The sequence below is a fragment of the Oncorhynchus kisutch genome, linkage group LG22 (assembly GCF_002021735.2).
Source record: "Oncorhynchus kisutch isolate 150728-3 linkage group LG22, Okis_V2, whole genome shotgun sequence".
In the NCBI taxonomy this organism is placed as follows: Eukaryota; Metazoa; Chordata; class Actinopteri; order Salmoniformes; family Salmonidae; genus Oncorhynchus; species Oncorhynchus kisutch.
In genome coordinates this window covers 10503624-10527352 of record NC_034195.2, presented here as the reverse complement: position 1 = coordinate 10527352, position 23729 = coordinate 10503624, and the positions used below count along the sequence as shown (strand labels likewise).

The following is a 23729-nucleotide window of genomic DNA, read 5'->3' as shown; positions in this document are numbered from 1 at the left end:
AAACAGTTTCGAAGTAACACAAGTTTATTACAAAAACAAGGCGGGCAGGCAAACGACAGGTCAAAGGCAGGCAGAGATCAGTAATCCAGAGCAGAGTCCAAAAGGTACAGAATGGCAGGCAGCCTCAGGGTCAGGGCAGGCAGAGGTCAATAATCCAGGTTGGTGTGACAAGGTACAGAACGCTACGCAGGCTCAAGATCGGGCAGGCAGAATGGTCAAAACTGGGAAAAATAGAAAACAGGAACTAGAGAAAGGCAGGAGCACGGGAAAAACGCTGGTAGGCTTGACAAAACAAAATGAACTGGCAAAAGACAAACAGAGAACACAGGTATAAATACACTGGGGATAATGAGGAAGATGGGCGACACCTGGAGGGGGTAGAGACAAGCACAAAGACAGGTGAAACAGATCAGGGTGCGACCGTTTGAGTTTGATGGTGGCACATTGTAGTAAATTGCATGATTCTGTCATTGCACCACACAATCAGAAGGGGAAGTTGCTGATCTATCGGTAGTCTAAACTGTGGCACAAATTGACTATCTTTTCATAAATTCATGGAGGTGTGAATGTTTCAGTCCGGTTTTGTGAGTGTAATTTCCCATTGTAATACTTCTGACAGCCAAATTTCTAACTCCACCCATCATTTATTTTACTTTATAACATTCCCAGAATGCATGGATTATTATAACCTAATGAAAAACAAACCTGGTAATATAATTTGGGTTTAATATGGGTTTAACCTTCAGAATGAATGATTATATTGAAGATCGAAGCCGCCTCAATGACTTCCGAGAGCCAATCCATTACCCAACAAAATAATATACCTAATTGTTTTTATGACCACAAATACTAGGCTATTATACCTCTTTTTCTTCATTAATTAATTTGTCTGCTTGTCTATTTAACATTTGGATAAAAAATAATACATGCCATGAATTGAGAACAGATATCTTTTTTTCACAATGCAATTTGTGCTACAGTTTGACAACTCAAATCACTTTAAAAAACCTTCTAATATTAGACAACAAATATATATACTAAAACAATAACTTTAAAAAAAGGTCCATTCATCACTACATTTCTTCAAATTACTGTGCAGGAAAAGGATGTCATTCAAATTGCCTGGTTGCAGGCTCCCAGCTGGCTTCTCCCTGAAACCACACATCCATCTGAAGGTGACTCTTTATCCACCATGTCTGGTCCCAGGCTCGCAGCTGGCTTCTCCCTGAAACCACACATCCATCTGAAGGTGACTCTTTATCCACCATGTCTGGTCCCAGGCTCGCAGTTGGCTTCTCCCTGAAACCACACATCCATCTGAAGGTGACTCTCTATCCATTGTGCCTGGTCCCAGGCTGACAGCTGGCTTCTCTCTGAAACCACACATCCATCTGAAGGTGACTTTTTATCCATCGTGTCTGGTCCCAGGCTGACAGCTGGCTTCTCCCTGAAACCACACATCCATCTGAAGGTGACTCTTTATCCATCGTGTCTGGTCCCAGGCTGACAGCTGGCTTCTCTCTGAAACCACACATCCATCTGAAGGTGACTCTTTATCCATTGTGCCTGGTCCCAGGCTGACAGCTGGCTTCTCTCTGAAACCACACATCCATCTGAAGATGACTCTCTTGCATCTGATGCTTAAGTACTCTAAAGTTTTACATTTCTAACTCAATATCACAGACCAGATTTGCCCTAAGGAAAAATGCATCCACCCGTAGAAATATATTTATTTATTATAATCCACATAATAATTCAAATGAAATTAGCTGTAGTGAGAGGAGAGACTGCATGCTAAAGACAATCAGAAAGAATGTGTCTTTAACATACATTATAATGTAACTTATTTTGAACAAACGCCAGGAATGACTGAGCCCTATGCTGTTTCTGCTTCTGTTGCCTATTTGAGTTTTAATATCCTACTGATTCTGTGATTACCAAGCCTCATACAATCGCAAAATGTTGGATCAAGCAATTTCACAAATCCGTCTGTTTTTAAACTTTGTTATGCTGTATTAAAGACTTTACAATTTGTTTTCATTAGAACAGACTCGGCGGTATTACTTATACTTTATTTAGTATTGTTTAAACTGTTCCATATCTCTTGTGCTTTTGACAATGATTTTAAATGAGGCCTAATTCACATGACATGCCTAAAATACTTATATCCACTAAGCTAATAAATAATCACATTTTTCGTTTGATTATGTTATTTAAATTTATTACTTTGGAATACATGCAAAAGTGATTTGGAGTTGTTGAACAAGAGTGACAAAATGTATTATAATTCCATTTGAATTAACTGAATGATAAGGATGAAGAAGAAGAGTGTGACTGAATTTAGAACAAAAACTTTTATTTTGTTTCTACTTTGTCAGAAAAAGCTGTAACTTATAGCCGTAGCTTATTACTTACTAAACCTTACACTTACACTGTAAGGTTTTTATTCTAAGAGAAACAAAACTGGTCTGTTATATTCCATTATATTCTTAAAATATATGTGTTGACTGAATATAAGCAAATGATGTTTGCTAAATTAACAAGTTGATGTCGAAGCCATAAAGCCTCTGCTACTAAGCACATCTAATCATATCTACAGTATATACAGTATATGCAAATGAGGTAGGATATGAGAGGTAAGGCGATAAATAGGCCATGGTGGCAAAGTAATTACAATAAAGCAATTAAACACTGGAATAGTAGGATGTGCAAGTTGAAATACTTGGGTGCAAAGGAGCAAGATAAATAAATAAATAAAGTATGGGGATGAGGTAGAATGGATGGGCTATTTACAGATGGGCTATGTACAGATGCAGTGATCTGTGAGCTGCTCTGACAGCTGGTGCTTAAAGCTAGTGAGGGAGGTAAGAATCTCCAGCTTCAAAGACCTTTGCAGTTTGTTCCAGCCATTGGCAGTAGAGAACTGGAAGGAGAGGCGGCAAAAGGAAGAATTGGCTTTGGGGGTGACCAGTGAGAAATACGGGTGGGTGCTGCTAAGGTGACCAGTGAGCTGAGATAAGGTGGGCTTTACCTAGCAGAGACTTGTTGATGACCTGGAGCCAGTGGGTTTGGCGACGAGTATGAAGCGAGGGCCAGCCAACGAGATCATACAGGTTGCAGTGGTGGGTACTATATGGGGCTTTGGTGACAAACGGATGGCACTGTGATAGACTGCATCCAATTTGTTGAGTAGAGTGTTGGCTGCCGTCATTTCAGTCACGGTGGTAGCTGACGTGTATAGTGTGTTGAGTCATCCGCATACATAGACACATTGGCTTTGCTTTACTTGAAAAAAGTAATGGTCCTAGACAGCTGTCCTGGGGCATTCCAGATTCTACCTGGACTTTGTTGGAGAGGCTTCCATTATAGATAACACCTTCTGTGTTCTTTTTAGACAGGTAACTCTTTTTCCACAATATATCTGGGGGTGTAAAACCATAACACATACGTTTTTATCCAGCAACAGACTATGATCGATAATTTCTAAAGCCGCACTAAAGGCTGACAAAACACCCCCCAGAATCATTTTATCATCAATTTCTCTCAGTCAATCGTCTGTTACTTGTGTAAGTGCTGTGCTTGTTGAATGTCCTTCTCTAGAAGTGTGCTGTAAAATAGCATTTTATCTAGTCAAACACATTTTTTTCCAGAAGTTTACTAAGGGTTGGTTACAGGCTGATTGTTCGGCCATTTGAGCCAGTAAAGGGGGCTTTACTATTCTTAGGTAGGGGAAAAACTTTTGCTTCCATCCAGGCCTGAGGACACTCTAGAAAGTAGGCTTAGATTTAAGATAATGCAAATAGAAGTGGCAATATCGTCTGCTATTATCCTCAGTAATTTTCCATCCAAGTTGTCAGACCCTGGTGGCTTGTCATTGTTGATAGACAACAATAATTTTACTTACTTTACGGAATTCAAAATTACAATGCTTGTCTTTCATAATTTGGTCAGATAAACAGATATACAGATATACTTGGATGATATACTTGGATGAGTATAGTCAGCTTTTGTTTCTGGCATGTCATGCCTAAGTTTCCTAATCTTGCTAATGGAGACTTTTATCTCCCTCACCAACTTCAAACATCAGCTATCTGAGCAGCTAACCGATCGCTGCAGCTGTACATAGTCTATTGGTAAATAGCCCACCCTTTTCACCTACCTCATCCCCATACTGTTTTTATTTATTTACTTTTCTGCTCTTCTGCACACCAATATCTCTACCTGTACATGACCATCTGATCATTTATCACTCCAGTGTTAATCTGAAAAATTGTAATTATTTGCCTACCTCCTTATGCCTTTTGCACACATTGTATATAGACCCCCCCCCCCCCTTTGTTTTCTACTGTGTTATTGACTTGTTAATTGTTTACTCCATGTGTAACTCTTTGTTGTATGCTCACACTGCTATGCTTTATCTTGGCCAGGTCGCAGTTGCAAATGAGAACTTGTTCTCAACTAGCCTACCTGGTTAAATAAAGGTGAAATAAAAAAATAAAAAAAGAATCATTAAGATAGTTGGTAATATCAGTGGGTTTTGTGACGAATGAGCCAGCTGACTTATGATGGAGCTGAGTTTGCCTTTTTCATTTAAGGTGCTCCAAAGATTTGTACTATCATTCTCTATGTCATTTATATTTGTTTCACAGTGTAGTTTCTTCTTTTTATTCAGTTTTGTCACATGATTTCTCAATTTGTAGTACATTTTCCAATTGGTTGTACAGCCAGACCTATTTGCCATCTCTTTTGCCTCATCCCTCTCAACCATTCACTTTTTCAATTCATCATCAATCCACGTGGATATAACAGTTTTTACCATAATTTTCTTAATGGGTGAATGCACAATAGTAACTGGGATTGGCAATTTCATAGATGTGTCAAGTGTAGTATCTGGTTGCTCGTCATTACACACCACGGACCAACATAGGAATCATTCCAAAACTTTTTGTTTGAACTCTTAAAACCTCTCTAGGGTATATGGGACACTAGCGTCCCATCTGGCCAACATCCAGTGAGATTGCAGAGCTCCAAATTCAAATACAGGAATGCTCATTATAAAAATTCAGAAAACAAAACATATTTTACATAGGTTTAAAGATGAACTTCTTGTTAAACCAACCACAGTGTCATATTTATAAAATGCTTTTCGGCAAAAGCATACCTAGCCAAGAACATAGCCCAGTTGACAAATTATTACAAACAGTAACCAGCCAAGCAGAAGTGTTACAAAACTCAGAAATAGAGAAAAAATGTATCCCTTACCTTTAATGATCTTCATATGGTGGCAATCAGAAGACATTCATTTACTCAATAAATGTTCCTTTTGTTCGATGAAGTCTCATTATATTCAAAAAACCTCTGTTTTGTTAGCGCGTTTTCTTCAGTAATCCACAGGCTCAAACGCAGTCAAAACAATCAGACCAAAAAATCCTAAATCCGTATCCGTAAAGTTTATAGAAACATGTCAAACGATGTTTATATTCAATCCTCAGGTTGTTTTTTAGCTTAAATGATCTATAATATTTCAACCGGACAATAACGTTGTCAATATAAAAGGTAAACAAGAAATGCACATGCGCATGAAAAAGCTCTGCGACACGGTAGGGTCCACTCGTTCAGATTGGTCTTACTCCCTCATTTATAAGAATACAAGCCTGAAACGATTTCTAAAGACTGGTGACATCTAGTAGAAGGCAAAGGAACTGCAAATGGAGTCCTAAGTCAATGGATACTGTAATGGCATTGAATAGAAAACTACAAAACCAACAAAAAAAACGACTTCCTGAATGGATTTTTCTCAGGTTTTCGCCTGCTAAATCAGTTATGTTACACTAACATACACTATTTTAGCAGTTTTGGAAAATTTAGAGTGTTTTCTATCCAAATCTACCAGTTGTATGCATATCATATCTTCTGGGCCCGAGTAGCAGGCCGTTTAATTTGGGCATGCTTTTCATCCAAAATTCCGAATGCTGCCCCCTACCCTAGAGAAGTTAAGTACTATACTAGGTTTCCTAGATATGGCTACTATATTGTGATCACTACATCCAATGGATTTTGATACTGCTTTCAAACTAATTTCTGCAGTATTAGTAAAGATATGATCAATACATGTTGAAGATTTCATTTCTGTGCTGTTTGTAAATACCCTGGTAGTTTGATTGATAACCTGAACCAGGTTGGAGGCACTAGTTACAGTTTGAAGCTTTTTCTTTTTTGAGTGGGCAGCCTGATGAAAGCCAGTCAATATTTAAATCACCCAGAAATTATAAATCTCTATTGATATCACATAGATTATCAAGCATTTCACACATGTTATCCAGATACTGACTGTTAGCACCTGGTGATCTATAGCAGCTTCCCACCAGAATGGGCATTATGTGAGGCAGATGAACCTGTAGACATATTACTTCAACAGCATTTAACATGAGATCCTCTCTAAGCTTTACAGGAATGTGGTTCTGAATATAGACCACAGCACCGCCCTCGTATGGCATTTCTATATTTTCTGTAGATCTTATAACCATATATTGCTACCACTGTACCATCAAATGTATTATCTAAGTGAGTTTCAGAACATGAATGTCATCTGTTACTAGAAATGATTGATTTCATGAACCTTGTTTCTTAAGCAACATATGTTAATGTGGGCTACTTCTAACACTTTTCTGGGATGCTTGATTGTTTTTCTTGCTTTACTGGGAAGATTATCAGAGGTAAACATGCTCGGGTTATTTTTATTTGTGCAGGGTGAGCTGCACACAGTGGACTTCCTTCTAGGACACACCACCTCAGTGTTAACAGTATAATTCTGGTTCATAGGCATATATTACTGCATACAATATCTGTAGGTTCAGCAGAGACATTCAGAGCAGTAAGAGGGACATAAATTAGGTTACTTACATTGTGTCTATCATTTGAACGGTGTTTCCTCTGACACGTTGGTGCAGCTGGGCGGGTGATCAGAAGTGCAGTTTGGCGGGTCATGTTTCGGAGGATGCATGACTCGACCTTTGCCTCTCACCTGCCCGTTGGGGAGTTGCAGCAATGAGACAAGATCGAAATTGGAGAGAAAGGGGAGAAGAATAAACAATATTCTACAACTTGATTGGAGTCCACCTATGGTAAATTCAATTGATTGGACATGATTTGGAAAGGCACACACCTGTCTATATAAGGTCCCATAGTTGACAATGCATGTCAGAGCAAAAACTAAGCCATGAGGTCAAAATAATTTTCCGTTGAGCTCCAAGACAAGATTGTGTTGAGGCACAGATCTAGGGAAAGGTACCAAAACATTTCGGTATTATTGATGGTCCCCAAGAACACATTGGAACTTCCAAGACTCTTCCTTGAGCTGGCCGTCCAGCCAAACTGAGCAATCGGGGGAGAAGGGCCTGGTCAGGGAGCTGACCAAGAACCCGATGGTTCTGTGACCAACAAATCCATAGATTAGGACCTAATGAATTTATTTCATTTGAATGATTTCCTCAACTATAAGTCAGTAAAATCTTTGAAATGGTTGCATGTTGCGTTTGTATTTCTGTTCATTGTATTTTAAACATGTTTTTACTTGTTACGTTGATAGAAAGTGAAGGAACAGGAAAGACAAGAGAAAACATGGACTACATTCCGATTCTCTACCTTACCCAGAATAGATAATAGATAAGGGTAGATAATAAGAACACAGACGTTGTGTCAAATAGGTAGTGGGACAGATTTGTCCCAACACCATGGCCAACACCATACACCATACCACCCGTGGAGGTGGTGGGACTAACCGCTCGACCACCCCCAGGCCTCTAGCTGACAATATCTATTCTTGTTTTATGGTTGTGTACATAGAGGGAGGAGGGCACTACATTGACTATATTATGACAGTATGATTACATTTCTTTATGGCCGATTAATGACAGATTACATGCAAACAATGTTAATGTGATTCCCATGATAGTCTGATCAGAGGATTGTCTGTGTTATATCTGTCCTGTTATTGTTTGTTGTTATTACCTCTACCTTTAGGGAGGTTGACACAAAACAACTTTATTGTCTAATCATATAAATTATTTGTTTTTCAGGATATTCACCAATTATTTGACACACTGAAGTTCTGTGAATATGGTAAGTTCAAAATTAATTTGAACTCAAAATGAATCATATTTCAATAGCTATTGAAACCAAATAACGACAATCATAAAATGGGAAATTATTAAAACAGAGTTTATGTTTTTCATTGAGAGTAGTTTTGACTCTTTGCCTATGACTATCTCTCTCTTGCTTTGTCCCTCGCTCCCTTCCTCCCTCTTTCCCTCTCTCTGTTTTTCTCGCTCTCTCACTCACTCTCATTCCCTCTACCTCCCTCTCAACCTGTGTCTTGCCCTCCCCTAAGGTTCGTCCTTCCCGCCCCAGCGGTCACCGCCACTGTGACAGCTGTTTCAGCCAGTGCTGCAAGGCCCCTGTGGAGATCTCGGTGTCATGTGTGCTCATCCCCTGCCGCCTACAGTGTGGCGCCCTCTTTCACCTGTGCAAAGAGGAGGAGCATGCACTACTCTGCCCCAATGAGAGGGTGCCGTGCTTAAACGCGGGCTTCGGCTGTCCAATCAGCATGCCCCGTTCCTGGCTGGCGGCCCACCTGCAGATCTGTCCAGCCAGCGTGGTGTGCTGCTCCATGGAGTGGAACCGCTGGCCAGCCGAGGACGCCCAGTCACACACACATTCGGCCCTGCAGAATAACCTAGTGAAGGAAGAGGAGGAGGGGGGAGGACACGGTGAGGCGCTGGACCTGGCCATGGCTCTGAGAGATCAGCACCATTTGTTCCACTCCCTGAAGATGAAGAATCTCTTCCCTGAGCTGATTGAGAGGGTGGAAGTGGAGGAGAGGGAGGAGCAGAGGAAAAGGGAGGGGAGGAGGAGGGAGAAGGAAGAGAAGGAGAGGGAGGCCCTGGAGGCACAGGGAGTGGATGGAGGACGGTCTTTCCCTAACAGGGTTGGCTGTGTGTCTCCTGCTAATCGAGGATGGTATGGACCCCTACCTGAGGATATTCAGGAGGCGGTTAGGGAGAGGGACAGAGAGAGGGAGGAGGAGAGAGAGCTGACCCAGGAGGAGAGGGAGGAGCTGGCCAGGGGAAGGGTGGTAGGATCAGAGGGCCCGGTGGCCTACGTCTGGGAGCGCATGTTTAACATGGAGAGGGGAGGCTGCATGATAGCTGAGGCTAACCAAGAGGCAGGGGCAAGGGGCAGAGGTCAGGGTCAAGCATCAGGAGTTAGAGGTCAAGAGATGGAGTCACATCAATCACAGACCCTGACCACCACAGGGACACAAGCACTTAATGACACACACACACACACAGACAAACGCCCCAACCCCCAGTGTGTGGCCTGTCTGGCCGGCACTAAGAAGAAGCAGATGTATTACTACAGCCAGCTGGAGCCCATGAAAATCAACACAGTGAGGACCTTTAAGATTCCCACCAGCTTCACGGCCAAACACACACGCATCAGGAACCCAGGACACCGGAAGAGGGTGGATACGGCCGTGGACACCAGCGACCTGGGGGTGGAGCCACAGGACATGCCTATCTGGGAGGAGGTGCAGGTGAGAGTTCAAGGTGAACTCTTTGGATATCTCCAGTCAAAGTAGTTGCAGACCAATAGTCTCCCATTATAGTTTATTAGTCTCCTATTAGCATCAATTCATGCCTAACTGAAAATTTGGGCCCACCTCAGAGGAAGTTGCCGCACCTATTTAGAGTAATTCCTTTCCTAGAGCGGAAATTCTCATTTAAGCTAATACATATTCAGGAATTGGGGGTGTGAGCGTTGTGGTGATTTCCATGTGTAGCAGAGAAATAATGACAAATAACATACTGACTGACAGCTGTCAGAGTAACCAGCTAGTATGCTAACCTTAGCTGGCCAATGAAAGTTATGTGAGCACTATTTCAGTTTAAGACGGTTGAAAATCATTAATTTCTTAAAAAGACTACCAGCCTACCTGTCAAGAAATGAGTCTCAGCTAAACCATGCCTAAACAAGCTGTTGACATGTTGACGTTTGTCTGACTCTTCCCATTTGATCATTCCAGTGAAACTGTGTCATATTCCAGATGTCATTGAGCAAGCTATATATCAGTGCATTATCTAAATTGCGGCTGTGATTATGCCATAGAAATAGAAAGAATATAAGCTCTGGTAATATGGATAGCCTAACTCTTGAGACAATTGGCGAGTTCATTTTGCATGTACTGGTGCCCCGGGTGGGTGGAGATTTCTCTTTAGGATCAATGGAATGGTTGAAAATAGGGAGGTGCAAAAACATTAGTTTACACCCCTTATTTTAATTTGCTCCATGGCTCAGGCAGCCAAGTGCAGGCTACAGCAAAGGAAGCGAGAGCCCACTTGCTGTTCTTCTCTGGATCAATTAAAGTCAATGAACTAAGTAGACCAGACCCATCTGCTATTGCATTTGAGTCTATGGGAGACCCACCCCATTAACACTAGAACCACTGGGCCTTGAGGGACTGTAGAATTCTAACAGTGTAATTCATATATTTCATATATGCTATTGCTAAAATAACAATTTGGTTGTTTTCATGAAGGTTTTAGGTAGCATTAAAATAAGATTTATTTTCTAATTTCAAATAACAAAATAGCATTTTCAATAGTTTATGTTACTGTAGAGTGTACAGTGCCAGTAAAAAGTTTGGACACACCTACTCATTCAAGGGTTTTTCTTTATTTTTTACTATTTTCTACATTGTAGAATAATAGTGAAGACATCAAAACTATGACATAACAAATATGGAATCATGTAGTAACCAAAAAAAGTGTTCATATTTTATACTTGCGATTCTTCAAAGTACCATTCCTTTGCCTTGTTGACAGCTTTGCAAACTCTTGGCATTCTCTCAACCAGCTTCATGAGGTCATCACCTGGAATGCATTTAAATTAGCAGGTGTGGCTTCTTAAAAGTTCATTTGTGGAATTTCTTTCCTTCTTAATGCATTTGAGCCAATCAGTTGTGTTGAGACAAGATAGTGGTGGTATATAGAAGATAGTCCAATTTGGGAAAAGACCAAGTCCATATTATGGCAAGAACAGCTCAAAGAAGCAAAGAGAAACAACAGTCCATCATTACGTTAAGTCAATACGGAACATTTCAAGGATTTTGAAAGTTTCTTCAAGTGCAGTCGCAAAAACGATCATTCGCTATAATGAAACTGGCTCTCATCAGGGCGGCCCTGATGAGAGCCAGTTTCATTATAGGGAAAGAAAGACCCAGAGTTACCTCTGCTGCAGAGGATAAGTTCATTAGAGTTACCAGACTCAGAAATTGCAGCCCAAATAAATGCTTCACAGAGTTCAAGTAACAGACACATCAGTTTTTTTTTTTTTTTTTTTTAATTCACCTTTATTTAACCAGGTAGGCTAGTTGAGAACAAGTCTAACTTACAACTGCGACCTGGCCAAGATAAAGCAAAGCAGTGCGAGAAAAACAACAACACAGAGTTACACACGGGATAAACAAACAGTCAATAACACAATTGAAAATCTGTATACAGTGTGTGCAAATGAAGTAAGGAGGTAAGGCAATAAATAGGCTATAGAGTGGAGAAGTACAATTACAATTTAGCAATTAACACTGAAGTGATAGATGTGCAGATTATGATGTGCAAGTAGAAATACTGGTGTGCAAAAGAGCAGAAAAAAATGATATGGGGATGAGGTAGGTAGTTGGTTGGATGGGCTATCTACAGATGGGCTGTGTACAGCTGCAGCGATCGGAAAGCTGCTCTGGCAGACAATGCTTGAAGTTAGTGAGGGAGATATAAGTCTCCAACTTCAGTGATTTTTGCAATTCGTTCCAGTCATTGCCAGCAGAGAACTGGAAGGAAAGGCGGCGTGTTGGTTGTGGGGATGACATTTGAAATATACCTGCTGGAGTGCGTGCTACAGGTGGGAGATGCTATGGTGACGAGTGAGCTGAGATAAAGCGGAGCTTTACCTAACAAAGACCTATAGATGACCTGGAGCCAGTGGGTTTGGCGACGAGTATGAAGCGAGGGCCAGCCAACGAGAGCGTACAGGTCGCAATGGTAGGTAGTATATGGGGCTTTGGTGACAAAACGGATTGCACTGTGATAGACTGCATCCAATTTGTTGAGTAGGGTATTGGAGGTTATTTTGTAAATGACATCGCCAAAGTCGAGGATTGGTAGGATGGTCAGTTTTAAAAGGGTATGTTTGGCAGCATGAGTGAAGGATGCTTTGTTGCGAAATAGGAAGCCAAGTCTAACCAGACACCTAAGTATTTGTAGTTGTCCACGTATTCTAAGTCAGAGTCGTCCAGAGTAGTGATATTGGACAGGCGGGCAGGTGCAGGTAGCGATCGGTTGAAGAGCATGCATTTAGTTTTACTTGTATTTAAGAGCAATTGGAGGCCACGGAAGGAGAGTTGTATGGCATTGAAGCTTGCCTGGAGGATTGTTAACACAGTGTCCAAAGAAGGGGCAGAAGTATACAGAATGGTGTTGTCTGCGTAGAGGTGGATCAGAGACTCACCAGCAGCAAGAGTGACCTCATTGATGTATACAGAGAAGAGAGTCGGTCCAAGAATTGAACCCTGTGGCACCCCCATAGAGACTGCCAGAGGTCCGGACAGCGGATCCTCCGATTTGACACACTGAACTCTATCAGAGAAGTAGTTGGTGAACCAGGCGAGGCAATCATTTGAGAAACCAAGGCTGTCGAGTCTGCCGATGAGGATGTGGTGATTGACAGTGTCGAAAGCCTTGGCCAGATCAATGAATACGGCTGCACAGTAATGTTTCTTATCGATGGCGGTTAAGATATCGTTTAGGACCTTGAGCGTGGCTGAGGTGCACCCATGACCAGCTCTGAAACCAGATTGCATAGCAGAGAAGGTATGGTGAGATTCGAAATGGTCGGTAATCTGTTTGTTGACTTGGCTTTCGAAGACCTTAGAAAGGAATGGTAGGATAGATATAGGTCTGTAGCTGTTTGGGTCAAGAGTGTCCCCCCCTTTGAAGAGGGGGATGACTGCAGCTGCTTTCCAATCTTTGGGAATCTCAGACGACACGAAAGAGAGGTTGAACAGGCTAGTAATAGGGGTGGCAACAATTTCGGCATTACGGATGCAGGCAATGAGGCAGTGATCGCTGAGAACTTGGTTGAAGACAGCAGAGGTGTATTTAGAGGGCAAGTTGGTTAGGATGATATCTATGAGGGTGCCTGTGTTTAAGGCTTTGGGGAGGGACCTGGTAGGTTCATTGATAATTTGTGTGAGATTGAGGGCATCAAGTTTAGATTGTAGGATGGTTGGGGTGTTAAGCATGTTCCAGTTTAGGTCGCCTAGCAGCACGAGCTCTGAAGATAGATGGGGGGCAATCAGTTCACATATGGTGTCCAGAGCACAGCTGGGGGCAGAGGGTGGTCTATAGCAGGCGGCAACGGTGAGAGACTTGTTTTTAGAGAGGTGGATTTTTAAAAGTAGAAGTTCAAATTGTTTGGGTACAGACCTGGATAGTAGGACAGAACTCTGCAGGCTATCTTTGCAGTAGTTTGCAACACCGCCCCCTTTGGCAGTTCTATCTTGTCTGAAAATGTTGTAGTTTGGGATTAAAATTTCAGAATTTTTGGTGGTCTTCCTAAACCAGGATTCAGACACAGCTAGAACATCCGAGTTGGCAGAGTGTACTAAAGCAGTGAATAGAACAAACTTAGGGAGGAGGCTTCTAATGTTAACATGCATGAAACCAAGGCTATTACGGTTACAGAAGTCATCAAAAGAGAGTGCCTGGGGAATAGGAGTGGAGCTAGGCACTGCAGGGCCTGGATTCACCTCTACATCGCCAGAGGAACAGAGGAGGAGTAGAATAAGGGTACGGCTAAAAGCAATAAGAATTGGTCGTCTAGAACGTCTGAAACAGAGAGTAAAACGAGGTTCCTGGGGGCGATAAAATAGCTTCAAGGTATAATGTACAGACAAAGGTATGGTAGGATGTGAATACAGTGGAGGTAAACCTAGGTATTGAGTGATGAAGAGAGAGATATTGTCTCTAGAAACATCATTGAAACCAGGAGATGTCATTGCATGTGTGGGTGGTGGAACTAATAGGTTGGATAAGGTATAGTGAGCAGGACTAGAGGCTCTACAGTGAAATAAGCCAATAAACACTAAGCAGAACAGCAATGGACAAGGCATATTGACATTAAGGAGAGGCATGCTTAGTCGAGTGATCAAAAGGGTCCAGTGAGTAGAGAGGTTGGTTGGGGGTCACAGCGATTTAGACAGCTAGCCAGGCCATCGGTAGCAAGCTAGCATAGGATGGAGGTCTGTTATTAGCCACCTCTTGCGTTCCGTCGGTAGATTAGTGGGGTTCTGTGTGGTAGAGGGGATTAATCCAAATCACACAACAACAAAAAAAACAATAGATATAGTTATAGAGGCCCAAGAAGAAAAAAAATATATATAATAATAATAATAATAAATAAATAAATTGTCCGATTGTCTATTCAGATAGCAGCCGATAAGACAGCTAACAGTTAGCGGACCGCAGATGGGCGTTCAGGTAACGTCGCGACGGAGGAGCCAGCCGGAAAACTCCTTCGGGTAGATAACGTCGGCAGTCCAGTTGTGAAGGCCCGGTGGGGCTCCGCGTTGGCAGTAAAACGGGTCCGGATAGGTGATTTTAGCCCAGGAGTGAGTGATGGAACTCTTCAGCTGGCTAGCTCCGGAATAATTGATGTTTGCTCCGGAATCAACGAAAGCTGATAGTCACACGGATAGCAGCTAGCTAGCTGTGAGATCCAGGTATGAATGTCCAGAGTTAGCGGTTGAAATCCAGGGACATGGAGAGAAAAATAGGTCCGCTATGTTCCGTTCCGAGCCGTGCCGTACAAAACTGCCGATAGATTTTCGAGCTAAAGGATAGCTGATGACCACAAACCGTGGTTAGCTGAATACTAACGATTAGCCAGTAAAGAAGCTAACTAGCTTCTGATTAGCTTCTGATTAGCTTCTGGATTAGCTTCTGGCTAGCTTCTGGCTAGCTTCTGGCTAGTTTCTGGCTAGCTTCTATGGAGGATTACAGATTTGAGGTAAATAATACTTTTTAAAAATAAATATAAATTGGTGAGGCGGGTTGCAGGAGAGTGTTTTGAAGATGAGTTTATGGAAAATAAAAATATATATATAAAAAGGTATGTGAAAAAAAGTTGGAAATATATATATATATACGGGACACGACAAGACGAGGACAAAAGACGTCTAAGCTGCTATGCCATTTTACGAGGGTATGTTTGGCAGCATGAGTGAAGGAGGCTTTGTTACAAAATAGGAAGCCGATTCGAGATTTAACTTTGGATTGGAGATGCTTAATGTGAGTCTGGAAGGAGAGTTTACAGTCTAACCAGACACCTAGGTATTTACAGTTGTCCACATATTCTAAGTCATAACCGTCCAGAGTAGTGATGCTAGTCGGGCGGGTAGCGATCGGTTGAGGAGCATGCATTTAGTTTTACTTGCATTTACGAGCAGTTGGAAGCCACGGAAGGAGTGTTAAATGGCATTGTTAAATGGCATTGAAGCTCATTTGGAGGTTTGTTAACACATTGTCCAAAGAAGGGCCAGATGTATACAGAATGGTGTCATCTGAGTAGAGGTAGATCAAAGAATCACCAGCAGCAAGAGCAACATCATTGATATATACAGAGAAAAGAGTCTGCCCGAGAATTGAAACCTAGAGACTGCCAGAGGTCCAGACAGCAGGTCCTCCGATTTGATACACTGAACTCTATTTGATAAGTAGTTAATGAACCAGGCGAGGCAGTCATTTGAGAAACCAAGGCTGTTGAGTCTGCCGATTTAGAATGCAGTGATTGACAGAGTCGAAAAAACTTGGTCAGGTTGATGAAGATGGCTGCACAGTACTGTTTTTTATCGATGGTGGTTATGACATCGTTTAGGACCTTGAGCGTGGCTGAGGTGCACCCGACCAGCTCGGAAACTGGATTACATAGTGGAGAAGATACGGTGGGATTTGAGATGGTTGGCGATCTTTGTTCACTTGGCATTTGAAGACTTTAACAAGGCAGGGCAGGATGGATATAGGTCTGTAACAGTTTGGGTTTAGAGTGTCTCCCCCTTTGAAGAGGTGGATGACCGCGGCCGCTTTTCAATCTTTAGGAATCTCAGACGATATGAACATTTTAGGAAGAGAGGGTCCAGATTGTCTAGCCCAGCTGATTTGTAGGGGTCCTGATTTTGCAGTTCTTTCAGAACATCAGCTGTCTGGATTTGGGTGAAGGAGAAGCGGGGGGGTTTGGGCCAGTTGCTGCGGGGTGTGCAATACTGTTGGCTGGGGAAGGGGTAGCCAGGTGGATAGCATGGCCAGCCGTAGAGAACTGCTTATTGAAATTCTCGATTTTGTGTATTTATATGTGGTGACAGTGTTTCCTAGCCTCAGTGCAATTGGCAGCTGACAGGAGTTGCTCTTATTCTCCATGGACTTTACAATGTCCCAGAACGTTTTGGAACTAGTGCTGCATGATGCAAATTTCTGTTTGAAAAAGCTAGCCTTTTCTTTCCTAACTGACTGTGTATTGGTTCCTGACAGTAGTTGCAACTCCGCCCCCTTTAGCAGTTCTATCTTGATGGAAAATGTTGTAATTGGGGATGGAAATTTCAGAATTTTTGGTAGCCTTCCTAAGTCAGGATTCAGACACGGCTAGGACATCTGGGTTGGCGTAGTGTGCTAAAGCAGTGAATAAAGCAAATTTAGGGAGGAGGCTTCTGATGTTAACATGCATGAACCCAAGGCTTTTGCGTATACAGAAGTCAACAAATGAGAGCGTCTGGGGACACACAGGACCTGGGTTAACCTCAACATCACCAGAGGGACAGAGGAGGAGTAGGATAAGGCTAAAGGCTATAAGAACTGGTTGTCTAGTGCGTTTGGAACAAAGAGTAAAAGGAGCAGACTTCTGGGCGTGGTAGGATAGATTCAGGGCATAATGCACAGACAAGGGCATGGTAGGGTGCGAGTACAGTGGAGGTAAACTTAGGCATTGAGTGACAATGAGAGAGGCGGCATCTCTGGAAACACCAGTTAAACTAGGTGCAGTCTCCGTATATGTGGGGGGTGGGGCAAAGGAGCTAACCGAGGCATGTAGAGCGGGACTAGGAGCTCTGCAGTAAAACAAAACAATGACAGCTACCCTAAACAACAGTTTACAAGGCATATTGACATTAGAGGGAGGCATAAAGCAATCACAGGTGTTGATTGGGAGGGCTAAGACAACAATGGGTAAACAGCTAAGACAGCAACAACGGGTAAATGGCGATGAATAGGCAGAGAGGGTTAAGTTAGCTCCACACAGGGCCTGAGTTCGAGGCACTCAGAGGAGAGGAGGAGACTGTGTGAATCAGGGTTTAATGGTCGAATTGTTGCAAGAAACCACTACTAAAGGACACCAATAATAAGAAGAGACTGGCTTGGGCCAAGAAACACAAGCAATGGACATTAGACCAGTGGAAATCAGTCCTTTGGTCTGATGATATTTGGTTCCAACCTCTGTGTCTGTGTGAGATGCAGATTAGGTGAACGGATGACCTCCACATGTGTGGTTCCCACCATGAAGCATGGAGGAGAAGGTGTGATGGTGTTGAGTTGCTTTGCTGTTGACACTGGCAGTGATTTATTTAGAATTCAAGGCACACTTAACCAGCATGGCTAAATACATTTTTTGGGGGTCACATACACATGGTTAGCTGATGTTATTGTGTGGGTAGCAAAATGCTTGTGTATCTAGTTCCACAGTGCAGTAATATCTAACAGTAATCTAACAATTCCACAACAACTACCTAATACACAAAAAGCTAAGCAAAGGGATGGAATAAGAAAATATACATATAAATATATGGATGAGCGATGATCGAGTGGCATAGGCAAGATGCAATAGATGGTATAAAATACAGTATATACATATGAGATGAGTAATGTAAGATATGTAAACATTATTAAAGTGGCATTATTAAAGTGACTAGTGATCCATTTATTAATCTGGACACTGATTTCAAGTCTGTATGTAGGCAGCAGCCTCTCTGTGTTAGTGATGGCTGTTTAACAGTCTGATGGCCTTGAGATAGAAGCTGTTTTTCAGTCTCTCGGTCCCAGCTTTGATGCTCCTGGCCACGCAGTCATTTGTGAATAGGGAGTACAGGAGGGGGCTGAGCACGCACCCTTGTGAGGCCCCAGTGTTGAGGATCAGCAGGGTGGAGATGTTGTTTCCTACCTTCACCACCTGGGAGAGGCCCGTCTGGAAGTCCAGGACCCAGTTGCACAGACCCAGGGCCCCAATCTTAATGATGAGCTTGGAGGGCACTATGGTGTTGAAGGCTGAGCTGTAGTCAATGAACAGCATTCTTACAAAGGTGTTCCTCTTGTCCAGATGGGATAGTGCAGTGTGATGGCGACTGCATCGTCTGTGGACCTATCGTCTGTGGACCTATTGCTTGACACACTTCCCACAAACACATCACTTGCAGGTGACACAAGTGTCTTGGGTTCTGTCTTTGTGCATCTAGCCACCTGGCACCGACTCCTCCCCGGGAGCTGTGAGCAATTTTATCTCACGCAAAGGCTCCCATGGAATCTGTGCTGCTGCCTTGGCCCTCATAGGTCTCAAACATAGCCCATATACCAGACTCATGATGAAGTCCCTCCAAAACATCCACACCAACCTATGGAACACAGTAGAGTAGAAAACATTAGGATAATTTTTTCCCATAGGAAAAACATGTGTTCTGTCACTTCAAGCATTGTATTAGTTTATGTATGGCAATAGGTGTTATGTAATATTGACATACCTTTGTTATTAGCAGCAATAACGCAGCATGTGCATCCATTCTTCTTGGTCTTCTTAGAAATTCATTAAATCTCTCACTGTGTACTCCAAGTAGGCCAGAGTACACTGATAAAACTGCTTGGGTTTGGTGGACTGATATAGGGTACATTCACATTTGGTGATGACATAAATATCCATAATTCGCTTCCCCTTGCTCATCAACTCACCCATTTCCCCCTTTCTCCCCATCATACATTAAGTAAAGTATCAAATATGTTGTTATATGTGTGAAATTAGTGTTGGTATAGTTTAGGTTAAGTTTAGAAGCAATTATCGGGGTGATTATCAACTGGGCACTGAACATTCCAATGTTGGGAGAATGAGTGTGGCAGGCCCTACTGTTGGGAAGAGGGGCAATGGGGAAAACCATTCAAATACAACATTCCCTACTAAAGCTGGTTATAACTCCAGTTCTGTTTGTGATATTAAGATCATATCAACAGCATGATATATATGTACTTATGTAGGAAAAGCCAAGGATGGAGGAGGGCATGACTTAAAAAATAGCATAGTAATAAAATGAATTCATGAGCAGTCAAAATTACATAACTGACAATTTTTTCAAAATGGTAAATTATCTTAATTTATCCCCCCCATCTTTGCAGTAGCCAAAGATGATCTATTATATTGCTCAGCTCAGATGTGACACAAAAACTTTGCAGGTGTTTCTGATTAATAAACAATTCAATGCTAGTGGGTAGTACCATTCAAATTAAAACAAGCATTGAAACTAAATGTAGGCAAAAAAAATGTTACACATCATTTCATAGGAAAAGACACGTCATTGGCACAAATATGCACGAAGCAGACAGTTCGGTTCTGTCACTTCAAGCACAAATGCATCATACTTTGACTAAAACAATGATTTATTGACTTTCATCATGGGTAAGCTCTGGCCAATGTCTTTCAGCCCGAAAAAGTGGATTTCTACTGGTGTCAGCGTTTAATCTTGTCCAGCAACAGTGTAAAAATCTAGGATGTGCATATCACTCCCAAACCCTTCCTGCATGTATCCTCCAGGCCAGTCTGCTGTGTTCTCTGGAGAAGGAGCAGAGGGGTCACCTGATCGCTGAGTCACAGTCCAGCGACGCCCTCCTGAGCGACACAGGGACGCAGACCTACGCCTTCCTGTCAGCTCCATTCGGTCGTGACACTTCATTGGCCAGTCTGACGGAGGACCGCCCCCTCCAGCTCCACCTCCAGCTGCAGGCGAAGGGTGTGACAGCCCGACACAACAAGTCTAGCTCCGCCTTCACCTTTCTCTGTGGACAAACCTTCCAACGCAGAGAGTTCCCCAAACACTTCAGGTACTCCAAACATTTCACGCACCTGACCCGCTGTCGTGTAGTATATGATATGGCTTGATATCCTTTAGTATGTTTTCTAAACAAATAAAATTTATGTTCCTCATCATTATTATTCAGGAACGTGCACACCGACATACAGATGTGTGCTAGTGGCTGGTTTGAGCAGAGGTGTCCCCTAGCCTACCTGGGCTGCACTTACAGCCAGAGGAGGTTCCAGCCCTCCACACACACTGCCACCGTCACCTACAAGTAAGAAAGCTCCCTCATAGAAACATACAGACAGCCCTTACCATTACCTTGACCCTGACAATAACTTTATCTAACCTGTACCTCCAGCAAAGAGCTTAGTAGCTTCAGCCTGAGACCCACGGTCCCTGCCTCTCTAAATGAGGAACCCCAATGCTCCAAGTCCCAGCCTGCTCCAGAACCAGTCTCAAACCTCAGGAGGCGAAGGTCGAGGGGTGGAGATGGAGGGGACCAGGACTCTCTGAGCACTCTGCCCTACGAGGTGCTGTACCACATGGCCAGCTTCCTGGACAGCCTTTCCCTGTCCCAACTGGCCCTGGTGTCCCACCTCATGAGGGAGGTGTGTTCCTCTCTGCTGCACGACAGGGGGATGGTCTCCCTCCTCTGGGAGAAGAAGACCTATAAGACTGGCATGGCCAAGTGGAAGGCCAAGAAGGTGGTGAGTTAGCCGAGATAGAAGTTCCTAAATTAGTTTTTTACGGTGATTTTCCTTTGTTGATTTCCTCTCCTCTCTTCTCCTTCCTCCTCTCTGCTCTCCTCTTTTTTGCTTTTTCCTCTTTGTTCTCCTCTTCTCTCTATTCCTTCCTCCTCTCATCTTCTCCTCCCCTCCCCTGTACTCTCCCTCCACTCCTCCCCTCCGCCCAGGTGTGGCAGTTCAGTACTCTGTTCTCTCCAGTAGAAGCATGGTGTTTTGACAACAATGTACCCTCCATGTCAGACCACCTGAAGGTGTGCCCTTACTACGAGATGGAGCCCAGGACCGAGCGTGTGCTCCTGCCTCACATTGTCAACAACAAAATGAACACAGACACACAAAGCAACAGCAAAAGTCTGGTCACCTTGTTCCAGAAGAATATTTGAATAGTGTTTCATAAGATTTAATAGTGGTTCATAAGCTTTCAATAGTAGTTCATAAGGTTTGAATAGTGGTTAATTTGTGCTGCACTTACAATCCTCTACCCTGAGTGCCAGTCTGTTTGTGTCATCATCCTTGTCACTCATTGTCATGCCAAACATGTATGGCTTGACAATAACAGCAATAGAGTTGGCAAGAGCTTAAACATATTTGGGACCAAGTTAGCGATCTACTTAAAGAGCCACTGAACATGCTGATTGGCATGTGTGTTTTTCTGTTGCTCATTAGAAAAATTAGATTTCAGTCTTGGAAGTGCGTTTCCTGACCGATTCTGCACTTGGTTAAGGATGTTTGTCCCCCATGACACACTGCGGAAACCTATTTCACTTCCTCAAAATCCCCAGAATAAATCTAAGATAACTCAAGAAATCTGTAATACATTTTTACATTTTTGCTAAGGATGATTTAGTTGCGCAATTCTACATCTAACTAAGATGTTTGGTGCAGTATTTCTCAAGTTTAAAAAAATGTGCAACGTGTTGTCTTGTGTAAACAAAGTCTGAGCAGCTGGGCAGATCTGTCTCATAGTCTATGCTATTGTATAGAGAGCAATCACCGCAGCTGTTCACCCCATGTAAGTGGGTAAATTGACATCTTCAAATCAAAACCAAACCTTTATTAATTTACCCGTGGTGAAGCACAGATGTTCCAAACCGTCAGACTGGGAGTGCAACTGGTCAACTGGAGTCAGGTGCAGGAGAGCAGAGAAGAGTGAACAGGCACACTTTAATTGGCAGAAGCACATCAGTTGGACGCAACAGCGTCACAACACTCCAGCCAAAGGCAAAAGCGAATAGAGCACAAATAATGAACAACAATACAATAACACAGGTTCAAAACAATACCCGAAAAAACCCAGACTGCCACGTCACACAATAAACGTAACGAACAATTACACACACAGACATGGGGGGAACAGAGGATAATATACACGTAGAATGATGGGGGATGTAAACCAGGTGTGCGGAAAAACAAGACAAAACAAATGGAAAATGAAAGGTAGAGCGGCGATGGCTAGAAGACCGGTGACGTCGACCGCCGACTTCGGCGGGAATCGTGACACAAACTCCGTTTTAGAGTACAGCACACATTTTCTTGTAACCCCAGACAAAAACACTTTTCTGCCCTGCTAGAGCTGCCCCGGTCAACTGTAATTGCTGTTATTGTATTTTACTTAATTTAATATTTTTTTAACTAGGCAAGTGGAAAGTGGAAACATCTAGGAGCAACAACAGCTCAGCCACGAAGTGATAGACCACACAAGCTCACAGAACAGGACCACCAAGTGCTGTTCTCTGGATGAATGAATCATCTGGCACCATCTCCAACTGAAAAATCTGGGTTTGGTGGATGCCAGAAGAATACTACCTGCCCGAATACATCGTGCCAACTGTAAAGTTTGGTGGAGGGTAATAATGGTCTGGGGATTTGTTTCATGGTTCGGGCTAGGCCCCTTAGTTCCAGTGAAGGGAAATCTTAATGCTACAACATACAATGAAATTCTAGATGATTCTGTGCTTCCAACTTTTAATTGTATTTAATTAAACTTTTAATTGTATTTAAGAGCAGTTGGAGGCCACGGATGGAGAGTTGTATGGCATTGAAGCTGGTCTGGTGGGTAGTTAACACAGTGTCCAAAGAAGAGCCAGAAGTATACAGAATGGTGTCATCTGCGTAGAGGTGGATCAGAGACTCACCAGCAGCAAGAGCGACATCATTGTTGTAAACAGAGAAAAGAGTCAGCCCAAGAATTGAACCCTGTGGCACCCTCATAGACTGCCAGAAGCCCGGACAACAGGCCCTCCGATATGAACACTGGTGTCGTCTGAACACTGAACTCTATCGGAGAAGTAGGTGGTGAACCAAGCGAGGCAATCATTTGAGAAACCAAGGCTGTTGAGTCTGCCGATAAGAATGTGGTGATTGACAGAGTCGAAAGCCTTAGCCAGGTAGATGAAAACGGCTGCACAGTATTGTTTCTTATCAATGGCGGTTATGAAATAGTTTAGGACCATGAGCGTGGCTGGGGTGCACCCATGACCAACTCTGAAACCAGATTGCATAGCGGTGAAGGTAGGGTGGGATTCAAAATGGTCAGTAATCTGTTTGTTAACTTGGCTTTCGAAGACCTTAGAAAGGCAGGGTAGGATAGATATAGGTCTGTAGCAGTTTGGGTCAAGATTGCCACCCCCTTTGAAGAGGGGGATGACTGCAACTGCTCCCAATCTTTGGGAATCTCAGACGACACGACATAGAGGTTGACCAGGCTAGTAAAAGGGGTTGCAACAATTTTGGCAGATCATTTTAGAAGGAAAGGTTCCAGATTGTCTAGC

At 42.9% G+C, this 23729-nt stretch overlaps 1 protein-coding gene across 1 annotated transcript in view; it reads left to right on the top strand.

Moving 5' to 3' along the window:
- The window catches only part of LOC109867662 (F-box only protein 40-like), a 30287-nt gene extending 7469 nt beyond the window's left edge, over positions 1-22818 (top strand). Inside the window, exons 2-7 of the mRNA XM_031802192.1 lie at positions 8079-8121; positions 8390-9595; positions 19948-20234; positions 20352-20483; positions 20571-20919; positions 21126-22818. Of these exons, the coding sequence (XP_031658052.1) occupies positions 8119-8121; positions 8390-9595; positions 19948-20234; positions 20352-20483; positions 20571-20919; positions 21126-21341 (2193 nt within the window). The 5' untranslated portion in view covers positions 8079-8118 and the 3' untranslated portion in view covers positions 21342-22818. The remainder of the gene's footprint in view (positions 1-8078; positions 8122-8389; positions 9596-19947; positions 20235-20351; positions 20484-20570; positions 20920-21125) is intronic.
- Positions 22819-23729: the final 911 nt, after the last annotated feature.